The sequence below is a fragment of the Canis lupus genome, chromosome 14, assembly GCF_011100685.1.
Source record: "Canis lupus familiaris isolate Mischka breed German Shepherd chromosome 14, alternate assembly UU_Cfam_GSD_1.0, whole genome shotgun sequence".
Lineage (NCBI taxonomy): Eukaryota > Metazoa > Chordata > Mammalia > Carnivora > Canidae > Canis > Canis lupus.
The window spans coordinates 18,721,857-18,734,573 of record NC_049235.1 but is presented as its reverse complement, the minus strand read 5'-3'; the positions used below and the strand labels follow the sequence as shown (position 1 = coordinate 18,734,573).

General features: G+C 33.8%; 1 protein-coding gene across 4 annotated transcripts in view; it reads right to left on the bottom strand.

Moving 5' to 3' along the window:
- Window positions 1-12,717, bottom strand: part of VPS50 (VPS50 subunit of EARP/GARPII complex) — a 132,521-nt gene that overhangs the window by 94,172 nt on the left and 25,632 nt on the right. For all 4 annotated transcript variants that reach the window (XM_038556829.1, XM_038556832.1, XM_038556830.1 and 1 more), the window contains 5 exons: window positions 12,357-12,410; window positions 11,055-11,125; window positions 10,250-10,367; window positions 10,134-10,169; window positions 8,849-8,931 (listed from right to left, as the gene is read on the bottom strand). In XM_038556829.1, the coding sequence (XP_038412757.1) occupies window positions 8,849-8,931; window positions 10,134-10,169; window positions 10,250-10,367; window positions 11,055-11,125; window positions 12,357-12,410 (362 nt within the window). The remainder of the gene's footprint in view (window positions 1-8,848; window positions 8,932-10,133; window positions 10,170-10,249; window positions 10,368-11,054; window positions 11,126-12,356; window positions 12,411-12,717) is intronic.

Below are 12,717 nucleotides of genomic sequence, written 5' to 3'. Positions count from 1 at the left end.
AACTGGTAAGCATATTCCAACAGGAAGTATCTTGAGTTTGGTGAAAAAGAAATATATCTAAGCTTACTCACAGTTGAGAGTAATGGTTTCTTCAACTCAATTGAAAAAAATAGTTTTTATAAAACTATTTTATAGTAAATAATATAAATTTTATAGTATTTATAAAATTATCACAAATCTGGATAGTTTTACTGCCTGTATTATTTATGGTTAAAATGATTCTATACCCTATGTATTAAGAGTTAATGTAAAGGGACACCGTGGCTCCGCGGCTGAGTGTCTGCCTTTGGCTTGGGACATGACCCCAGGGTCCAGTATTGAGTCCCACATCAGGCTCCTTGCAGAGAGCCTTCTTCTCCCTCTACCTATGGCTCTGCTTCTTTCTCTGTGTCTCTCATGAGTAAATAAATAAAATCTTTAAAAAAAAAAAAAGTTAATGTAAACATGGCAATGTAAAGAGCATGTATAACACTTTAAATATAAAATCTATAAATCAAACATTTGGGCTTTAAAATGCTTTCAAGAGGCACCTGGGTGGCTCACTTGGTTAAGTATTCCACTCTTGATCTTTGCTCAGGTCATGATTTCAGGGTTGTAAGATCAAGCCCTGTGTCAGACTCCACACTGGGTGTGGAGCCTGCTTATGATTCTCTCACCCTCTCCCAGTGCCCCTCCCCCACCTCTTTCTCCACCCTCCCACTAAAAAAAATGCTTTCAAAATCTACAACTGCATTTTGACGAGTTACCACTAATTGAAAATACATATATAAAAATTATATGATTAAGGAGTATATATACTGACTATACAGCCTTCAAAGAAACCTTTAGCCATCATTTAGAGCAACACAAATTCAAGGCATTTCAGTCAGTTAATCAAAGTATGCTAAAAAAAAAAAAAAAACAAAGTATGCTAAAAGGATCTGCTCATAAACATTTGGATAAATAAAAGCTACAATACAGTAAAAAAAATTACCAGTTCTAAGATTGAAGGCTAAAAGCTGCTAAAGGCTATTTGCAAGCTGAATAGAATTAATCAAACAATTTTGGGGGGCATTTTTTAAAAAAGATTTTATTCATTTATTCATGAGAGACAGAGAGAGACAGAGAGAGAGAGAAGCAAAGACACAGGCAGAGGGAGAAGCAGGCTCCATGCAGGAAGCCCGATGTGGGACTTGATCCCGAATCCAGGGATCACACCCTGAGCCAAAGGCAGAGGCTCAACCGCTGAGCCACCCAGGTGTCCCTAGGGGGCATTTTTAACATCACTATAGAAGATATTACATATAATACATCCATAAATAACTAATATTCTTCTTTTAAATAGCTGATCTAGGACATATACACTCATAAAATGAGTCCTGAAAAGGTTGCATATAAATCAAAATTTTGTACAAATTTGACCATATAGGAAGACAACATGGTATAGAAATAATTAACATCTTAATGATCTTTCCCTGGTCTGTTATTAATGAGTCATGTGATTTAAGTCTCTTAATATTCCTGGGCATAAGTTTCCTATACAAAAGAGTGCTAGATCCAAAGGGTCGCTTCCCACTCTAAATTTTCAAGATTCTATTATATGCTAAATATCAGTTACCCAATTACTACACTTTGTATATGATTCAATAGAGTGCTAAAACTTATGAAATTATCTTAAGTAAAATTTATACTCCCAAGTTTATACTATATGTTAATTGACCCTGGATATTGCAGGTATTTAGATCAGAGATCTATTCCAGTGGTTTCAATCTAGGCACAGCTAGCAGAGAGTTTATTAACATACTTCAGAGAAAACCTGACTTTCAAACACTTTGAAGCTAGACCAACAACGGTGAGATACCATCAAGGGTCCACATGGTCCTTCTAACCACTAATAGACTATAAAAGAACTCCTAAGATCACTCTGAATCTACCCAGAGTTCTGTTCCTACTCTGCTCAGAAATCAGAGTCCACTACTTAATACTACAGATGTTCAAAACATTTTCAAACTTTATGAATTATAATTCAAGAGCAGAGTATCAGGCCCAGGAGCCAAATCTAGCCAACAGTCTATATCTCTAAATAAAGTTTTATTGGAACACAGCCACACAAACTTATTTATATTGTCTATGGCTGCTTTCAGGCTGCCAGGGGAGAGCTGAACAGTTGAAGGTGTTGAAGAACAGTTGAAGTAAGGGCACCTCACTGCCCACAAAGCTTAAGATATTTACTATTTGGCTCTTTAAAGACAGTTTGCCCACCCTGTGCTCAAGTTCAGCAGACCTTTCATTTGGTCAGTTAATCAAAGTTAAAACAAAAATATTTCTACGTAGTGTGTGCATATCTGTTTACATGTATAGTGAATGTTTTAACTAAAATTGTATAATGTACTTCATTTACCCATCTCTGATGTAGACCCAAAATCTTCTCACTTGAGTGGAGTTTCAACTTTTGTTTTTATGTGAGCCAAATCACACATAAATTGTCTAAAACTTCAAGTTTCAGTTTCTCTGTGATAAGGTAGGAACTTAAAGATAAATGCAAAACAATCCATATATCAAATCACATTTAGTTACCGTCTATCCCCCAATTTTTATGAATTGTCTCATCTACTTTCAACAATCTATTTCATTTCATTAATTTATTTACTTAACATAATTCCAGTAACAAATACAACTGGTAGAAAAAGGTTTGGGAAAAAAATGCAATTAACTCAGCTACTAAAGCAGATTAATAAAAATTGGCCTCCTAAGGCAGAGCTTCTGAAGTACGTAATAGTTACTACATCATTGTATAGCGTAGTAGTGGTTAAAAGCAACAAGCTCTGCATTCCAAGAGACCTAAGTTTAAAACCTGGCTCTGCCACTTATTTTACAAAGCATCAATTTCCTCATCTATAAAATAGAGACAATAATAATACCTCTGTGGACTATTTTATCAATACCAAATAAGAAAAGGGAAGGGAAGTGATTACTACAGTGCTTGACACAAAGAAAAGTTCAAAAAATGTTAAATATTATCACAACCATCAACACTATCACCACCATCATGATTCAATTTTTAAAAGCTAAAAAATAAAAGCTTTAGTGAAAAAAAACCTAATTAAAATCTAATTTAGAATTACTGTACAGTCAGTCAATGCTGTCAAAGCTAAGTGTCTAGCTGCTATTCACACTCTTATACGTGTCAATATTTCCATTCCTGTAGGAGTATAAGAAGCAAGCCATTCACAGCAGGAACACTTCTGATGTCCTTTTGTTTATATATTCTGTGCTCTTAACTGGCATATTATTCCACAGTCCTGCCTGTTAACTGACTGTTATTATAAGCTCCTAGAGAACAAATGCATTTCAAAAGCTCTTGGTATAACAAGTAACACAGCATCTCATGCAGATAAGGATTAAATAATACTTCATTCTTGTCTCATCATCTAGGAGTAAAGAGTCTGACACAGTTAACTTTCCTAAACAACTGGTGAAATTTCAGAACACCAAATAAAAAGAGAAAAATCCTTAAAATTTCTTAAAAAAAAAAAAAAACACTATTTATAGAGAATAAGAATAGCATCTGACCCTGTCCTACAAGTGAAAGGCTAGAAAACAACTGAGCAATGCATTCCAATTTCTAAGGAAAAAATAATTTTTCTTTCAATCATGAGTATGGATTAAATTAACATCATTTCAAAATATGAAAATTGATCCCCCACATTTCCCATTTCAAAAAAAATTTTCAAAGAGATAACTGTAATAAAACTTTAACAAAACAAGACAAAGGAACATATTTTTAAAAAAGGAAACATTATAGAAATGACAGCAATTGAGTAGGACCTAAAAAAGGTGAAAAATGGGGCAGCCCAGGTGGCTCAGCGGTTTAGCGACGCCTTCAGCCCAGTGTGTGATCCTGGAGACCAGGGATCAAGTCCCATGTTGGACTCCCTGCATGGAGCCTGCTTCTCCCTCTGCCTGTGTCTCTGCCTCTCTCTCTCTCTCTCTCTGCCTCTCTCTTTCTCTCTCTCTCTCTCATGAATAAATAAATAAAATCTTTATAAAAAGGTGAAAAATGTTCAATAAATTAAAACAAACACTAATGGATTTTGATTTTCATGTAGACAAAGGATTACTTTTCTTTTTTTATAAGTCCAATCACTCTACTTAGTCCTGCAGATAATATTTATATAATCATGATTTAGTAAATACAATTTCTATTAGGTTAATTTTTTTTAGAAGTAACCTACTGAGAAAACATCGAAGATTTAATTATAGCTGCAAAAAGAATATAAACGTTATAAACTTGACCAAGTAAAAATAAGTTTCACTAACATATCCTGGAAGACAGAAAAGTAAAAGAAAGTATACCAAATTCCTATCTCTTACTGGTATTTTAATATGAGGAGTAAACAGAGAATCAACAACTATCTACAAACAACTAATAAGCTGCGAAAGTGTCTTACTCCAGCGAGTAGGAAAGAGAATGGTGGGTAAGGCAGAAAGAAACTTCTTTTGTTTAAGACACTTTTGTTTAAATATTATGTTTTGCCATCAGTACATTTTACTTTACATTATTTCAAAATGGTGCAGCATGGGGGCAGGAGACAGAAAAAAAAATTAAAATAGAAGATAAGAAGTGCAGGCAGTTTGTGAATAGCATGCTGTCAATAATTTGGCTGATGCAAATGGCACAATAAGGACTCCAGATCTACTTACGGGTCTAGCTAGCTGGGCTGGTGACCCAGCCAAAACACTTAACCACTCAAACACTATCCCAGGCAAGGTTCCTAGGTTCCCTGAACCCAGATAAAGACAGAGCATGAGGTCTTACTAGAAAGGAATCAAGGGCAACAGAGGAAGTATACATAGTTCCTAGTATTGTTGTATTTTTTTCCATAAAGCTGTGTTCACTATTTTATGATTCAAAGAAGTTTTATAACCTACAATTTGTATTCAACTGCTAAATTCATATTCTGAGGGGGAAAAAAGGTATTTTGAAGATCATGAGACATTAAATTAAGTGTCTATGCTAAAGTATAGTACTCAACAGATATTCCAGTTCTGGTGGTATATAAACTTTTCAGTGCATAATCCAGAATGCTCTCAGATTCCCTCAAGTAGTTTATTTCAAATGAGATAAAAAACAATAAAGTAGTTTTGACTTTAAAAAATAACTTTTCTTAAAACTACTTTAGATAAGTTTCAAGTGAAAAATAAATTAAACACTTCATTCGCAGACACACTTTAAATAAACACACGCTGATTCCTATTCCCAGTGAATCCCAAATATATGACTCTGTCAATCAACTCAAGAAATGTCAAATAATGTAAAAATGTTCCCTGTCAGTTATAAAAGTGAACAAAACTGGTGCTACAGTATCTTTTATTAAAGATGTTGAAACACTGTTATCTCAAGGAAAATACAAGGTACTGAAGAGGTACAAGTTTTCTTTCAGTTTTCAATCAACAGGGGGCATCATATTACTTGGTACTTTATGTATTAAACTACCCAGTCATATAACTTGAGACCTACAGTCAAGGGCTGTTTATGAAGAAGGAAATACATGAATTCTGTTTTCCCTGCTCCTAGAATCTTAAAAGTCAGCTCTCAGTTGCCCCATGTAATCTACTCCTAAGACCACAGGATCTCTGCCATCTACCAAAACCCTTATTTCCAATAAAAGAACAATGTTACTAGCAAAGAAAAGAGGAACATATGCTCTACATAGGAAAAATTAAGAAGTGGACAAGCAGGTACGTTGTGCACATGAACCTGCCTAAAAAAAATTTTTTTAAGTTACACCAGAATCCAGAAATGCCCTGCATCAAGGATTGATCTCTTACAGACATTTCTAAAAGGAAAATACTTCATGATTCTCTAGTCATCATCAACAGAAATGAAAATAAATTTAAATGTTAAAGAAATTGAGAATATAAATAGTTGGTAATTAATTACTATTCCTATGATGACCAGACTGTCAAATCATTTTTCACTCTGATTCACACAGGCCCAAGCAAAGATTAAATCTTGCCTTTGGTTAAATTCCACAGCTCTAGGTAAATTAAATGAATTTTTAAAGTGTTGATGAATCATGTCTGAACAGTCCGAACCAGAGAGCTCAAAAGCAGGTTCAGTATTGTACTTAGAAGACAAGAGGAAAAAGAGCAAAAGGGAAAATAAATGCACAAAACCTAAAAAGTACAATCAAATAATAAAACCAGAAAAGGAAGTCAGAATAGAATTCCTTTCATTTTTTGGGTTCAACCTGACCCACATGTCAACTAAGTCTATCACTATATCTTCTATCCCATTACCTACAAGAAGTGAGCTAATTTCTCATGCTCTCCCAAGTAGGAATAAAAGCGTAAAATAAAACAATTATTACTTGAAGTCACCATTATAGATCTTTTCAATTTCTTTTTTTTTTTTTAAGATTTTATTTATTTACTCATGAGGGGCAGAGAGAAAGAGAGAGGCAGAGACACAGGCAGAGGGAGAAGCAGGCTCCATGCAGGGAGCCCGACGTGGGAATTGATCCCGGATCTCCAGGATCGTGCACTGGGCTGAATGAGGCGCTAGACCGCTGAGCCACCGGGGCTGCCCAGATCTTTTCAATTTCAATCTTTTCACCAGCTTAGATAACTGTAGTTACAGCTCTTCCACATATCTCTATATACATTAATGAGAAAGTACTTAGAAACCACTTCATGCTACCTTTAAAAAGCCCAAATAAAAATTTCATTAAAAAACATTTTGTATAGTTAACTATCATCAACTAAGATAATTACTTTAGCATAGCCAACGTTTCTAATTATTGAGAAAAACCAAAGTGCCAACACATGTCACCCACTACCTCAATTTCCTGCCATCAACTTTCCACATTCATACTTTCCTATTATAATAGAGGTGACCTTTTCAAAGTCAACTCTACCCCTACAAACCTTAGCATAACATTATATTCTCTATTGTATTTTCAACCTCTCATTTTCCCATAGATTTTCAAATATGCAGATTTCCCCCTCAATTCCACATCTCCCCTCTATAAAATTTCTTCATCCTATACTTAGATGAAATTTATCTCCAAACTGTAATTTAATGCCAAATGAAATACTTTTACTTCAAGTAAATCTGTCCCAAGAAAGTCAGCTATGATTTCTCTGTTATAAATCCAATAGAGATTTTCAGTCCTCATTTTGCTTGTTATCTCTGCAACAAAGACTTCATCATGATACCCATCATCTCCTATCCACCAACCACCCTCATCCCTTATCTTAGCTAACTCCTATGCCCCTCCTTCAAGTCCTTCTTAGTTCTGACCCTGAAAGTAGTTACATCCCAATACTTCCTCTGTATGCTCAACGCCCATCTCCCTAAAGCTCCATCCCACCATCCCCTATGCTTTCTTCAATCCAAGCCCTTCTTGATAGATTACTTAGATTATCTAGAAAACCAAGGATTTTAACGATTACATTATGTATAGTTCATCACTATTCAACCAATTCCAAAGCAAAGCACCTGGAATATAATAAGCACTCAGTAACGTATAACTGCCTGAATTATGTTTACCCAGTCATATATAAGCTGTTCTCACTGTAACTGATTTATCACTACAAAACAAACTAAATGCGTGCTATGTTTCTTCAGGACCCAGAAGGCCCTTGTTAGAAATTTTCAAATGCATTCCACATATTAGTGCTAATTCTCTATTTACTCAATCTAAAAAATCTAAATAACATAATCAAGTCTTTAATAGTGATAGTCACTCATTGTTACAATGGATAAAAACAAAATATCACTGGAATTATACAACTATGCATTTACTAATCAAATAAAAAGTGTGTTCCTTCAGTATGCATGACCCTGAAGGAAAAAAAATACCATAAATATTTAAATAGCATTCCTAGTGGGAAAATAGATATCTCTTATCCTACATCTTGCAGAGACCCATGATGTGAGAGTATATTAGAAGAAAAAATTTTATTAAAGCTGTATTAATGTTTTGGTCTACCCTAATTCTTTTATTTTTCAGGTACTAATAATCAACATCTACAATATGGGTGCATCATGCTCACTAACTATCAGAATTTCCATACAGGAGAGATCGAGGAGCTATCTATGTTCTAGGATAGGTATGAATTTCATTTGAAACTAGATTTTCTTGACAAGCACACGATTTTACTTAGGTTGTATGCTTACTTGAGATGGTTTTACAGGAACGATGGAAATTACACCTGGGGATTGAGCCTCCCCAAGGGACTAACACCAGTAATCCAAAACCTTCATTTGAAGCAGACCAAAAACCCACTAATAAAAACTAATAGCAAAGGCTGCCCTGGCCATTTTTACATTGTACACTTTATAAATAATTAAATAAAAGATATAACACATTAAATACATAATCACTTAAATATGACAAAGATGATTATTACATAAAATTAAACCACACTTAAATTTTCCTAAAGAATTCTTATCAGGGTAAGCCAAACACTTGAACCATGTGGTTCTGAAAAACAAACTGCAGTAACACTCTCAATATTTATAAGCTGGCAGAGTTAAGGAGGAAAAATTCCCAAGAGATGCAAGAGAAACATAAATAGATAAATTTATTCTTCTCTACTACTCTATAAATTGTAAGGAATATGAAAAAAAAAGAGTTTTAATGAGGTGAAAAGAAGGGGTATGATTATTAAAGTATCTGATCTTTCATGCCTTAAGAATTATTATTTATAATTTCATTGTACTGCCCATTTATGAACAAGAATGCTGAACTAGAACACAGCACTTAACATTAATTTTCAATGTTTATTAACATTATGTTACACATCTCTTATGTTAAAAACTGACAACAGAGTCAGCTTTACAATTTTTATATTACCTTACCTTATGCAACTATAATGCTTAAAAGTGCTAGCGGCTTTCTGACATTCCAGGCACAACTGAATAGCTCCTGGATAGTCTTCCTCCTTAAGATAACAACAGAAGTCATTAGAAAGGAAACATTTTTCCTAAAGCCTCTAAAGAAACTGAATCTCCATTCATTCTCTATCCAAAAGTTCCAGAACCAGAAAATTTTAATTCCTCTTAAATAAAATTTAGGATACCAATGATAGATAAATAATAAAATATAAAGAGACCAAGCCTAAAACATATACATAGAAAAAAATATTCTGCTCATTCATATACACAGTAACAGCCCTCTAAGACCATGACATGTGGAAAAAGCCTACACAAAATAATAAGCTGTTTCACATAGAGGGTGTTCTTTAACTGTTAATATCTTTCAGTGATGTTTATATAAAAATGTTCCAAACCAGTATGAATTCCACTTGTAATCAACACTCAAGAGTTCTACCACCAAGAAATCAACAAATATTTTAAAATACAACCCTGCATGTGCCCATTCTCAACTGATCTTGGAAGCTAAGCAGGGTCAACCCTGGTTATTACTTGGATGGGAGAAAGTGAAATATTCATTAATGCCTTGGAATGTCTTTATCATCTAAGCTGTAATTTAATGCCAAATGAAATTTTTATATGCATTTCTCAAATCTAAGTTTAGAGGTACACAGTGATTACTGAAAATCATAAAAGATTTTTCTTATGGCTCATCTCTATAATTGGACAAATGCACTTCACACCACTGGGGATACTGAGGTGATGACAAAGTACCTACCTGAAGGACCTCAAGTATTATGGGAAATATTATATTATGCTTTATAAAACAAGTACATAGAGAATGTTAAGAAAGCATCAAAAAGAAAACAGATGGCTCACTCAGAAAACCAATTAATATATGAGAGACCAAAAAATATTAAAAAAAAATATATGAGAGACCAAACGTAACTCAAATATGACATATTCCTTAACTCACCCCTATTTGTTTGATACAAAAGATAATTTTATTACTATTTGAGTGCAAATACAATCAACTTCCTGAAGTTAACATTCCCACATTGCTACAAAGTAAATATTTCCCCAGATAAATTTTTCTAAATTAAATATTATGTCAACAGAAAAATGCTCTAGAGCAAATAGCTCTACATGGCTCAAAATGTTCTTTATACCATGTAGCAATTTGAAAAAATGCATATCTGACTGTTTTTCACTACAATTTTTCTATTTAATAGTACTAGGATCACGAAATTTCCAAACTTGGTTTTCTTACCTCAAGCATTTCACTTAAGCGCACATCGGTTCTTTGCTGCGGGGGGAAAAAAAAAGGTAAAATCCGTTTCAACCATAAAATTAGGTTTTAAATTTTAAATAGTAACCTGTATATACCAATGTTTTTATAGTTCTCAGAGATTTCAGAAGTCCAATCAGCAACTGACGTTTCCTTTGATTTGCAAGAAGGCCTAAACTAGCTTGAGTGAAACCTTCCTTGGCAATATTCAAGTGTCTGCAAAAAAACAGAAGAAATACTTAAATTTTTCTATTATATTAAGAACACTATTCACACAAAACAATTTAGGCAACCGATGAGGTGGTGTCCTCAATTACTCTTAAAATCAGGGATTGTGACTACTATTTGACAAATTTATTCAACGGCTCAATCTCAACCAGCATTACTCAAAGCATGGTGGGTGGACTGGTGCCAATCTTCAAACCATTACTGATCCATCACAAGAAAAGTAAGAAATTGATAATAAGTATTAAAAAACCACTTGGAGCAAAAAATGACATAATAATTTTATGTTTGATGAGTTAATAAAAACAATTGATACTATATTCTCTATGTCTTTGGTTATTTTTTATTTTCTTAGTATTGTTTTTATTGCATTTTACAAAAATAGTCTGTGGTAAGTTGGAACTTAAAAAGAATAAAATCTGATCCTTATACTTTGAGAACCACTAATCTAAACAATATAAAAACAGTAATATGTTAAAGCCATAATTAGATTTGCAGACATTTCATTTCACACATACCTTCTTAATGCAGTTTTTAAATCATAATATATGTTCAGTTAATGAACAATATTCTAGAAACCATAGTCATAATAAAAAATCCATTATTGATGACAGTTTCACAATTTTTCTTGAAATGTTTTCCAGCTTAAAAAAACAAAATATTCATCAAATGCAATACCTCCTCCCATTTGTGCAGATAACAGCAGCTAACTGAAGACCTGTCTGCAATGAGGTAACTCTTTCAAGTTCCTATGGAAAAATTAGGTATAAGTTATTGTTGGAGGCATTTTATTTTTATTATTCATATGATACTCTAACAAAAATTTCAGTGGGTTTCAAAGAAAAGCCTGCTTGGAAAACAAAGCAACAAAGATACCCCAAATTGAAAGCTGTTGGTATATCTTTCACAAAATAATTTAAAATGACTGTTTTCAAATGATTTCCACAATGACATATGATAAAATATTTAGTCAGTATTGCTTATAAGGAAATCTAGACCCAACCTGCTTTAAATAGGCATAAGCAAATACTAATAATATATCCATTAAAATGTTTCTACTCAACAGAACTTCAGAAAATAATCAAGGATATGACAAGTATGATTTCTGTTTGCTAAGATGCTTTGACAACAAACATCTTCATTTGAACACTGGCATGTATTTCAATAGATTTTGGAATCTCTGGTTTTCTGATGCAAAGACAGATTCAGCTATAAGATTCTAATTTTATTGGGATCCCTGGATGGCACAGCGGTTTGGCGCCTGCCTTTGGCCCAGGGCGCGATCCTGGAGACCCAGGATCGAATCCCACATCGGGATCCCGGTGCATGGAGCCTGCTTCTCCCTCTGCCTGTGTCTCTGCCTCTCTCTCTCTCTGTGTGACTATCATAAATAAATAAAAATTAAAAAAAAAAAAGAAGATTCTAATTTTATTATATTTTAAATACAGATTGTTATACTGCTATTGAGCAGTCATTATTAATAACCTACATGTTATAAAGTACAAAGAAGCAATTTTCACTGGGCCTTCTAAAGTTTGGAAAAATCAAAAAGATTACTTTTTAAAAAAGATTTTATCTATTCATTTAAGAGAGAGAAAGAGCAGGAGAGAGAACACAAGCCAGGGGGAGCGGCAGAGGGAGAGGGAGTAGCAGACTCCTAACTGAGCAGTGAGCCTGATGTGGGGCTCAGTCTGAGAATCCTGACCTGAGCCAAAGGCAGACGCTTAACTGACTGAGCCACCCAGGCGTCCCAAGATTACTTTAGAATCAATTCTAAAGCCTCACTTCTTCTGTTTGGTAAATTCCCCCAAATGAGAGAGAAAAACATTTTGTATAGCCCCACACACCCACATCCCAAATAGAGTCAATATGTTGCTATAGAACTATAGACAAGAGAATGAATTACTTCAACAGTTTCAAGTGTAAGTCATTCAGGCATTTTAAAAATTTTACTATTAGAAATGACAAATATCATCCTACCTTTACATAAGCAGGCTGTTTTTCAAGGATTAAATCTGCTACTTTTTTAGAGACCTATAAAAAATGCATTCAAACAAAGGAAGTAAAAGAAAAAGCCACATACTTCCTATTCCATTTTATATTTTAAATTTTTGTAAGAATATTCCATAGGTCTTCCAATAACTTCTACAGCAGATATTTGCATGCTCTGTGCTATGAACTTGGTAAAAGAGATACAACAGAGAGCATAATACTTGGTCCTTAATAGAAACTTAATAAATGGTCATTATTACTGTTAATAATATGAGAATCATTTACTAACATACACAAAAGTATAAGATCTTTAAGGGCACAAAATTTACTCTTAAAAGATGAACCTCTA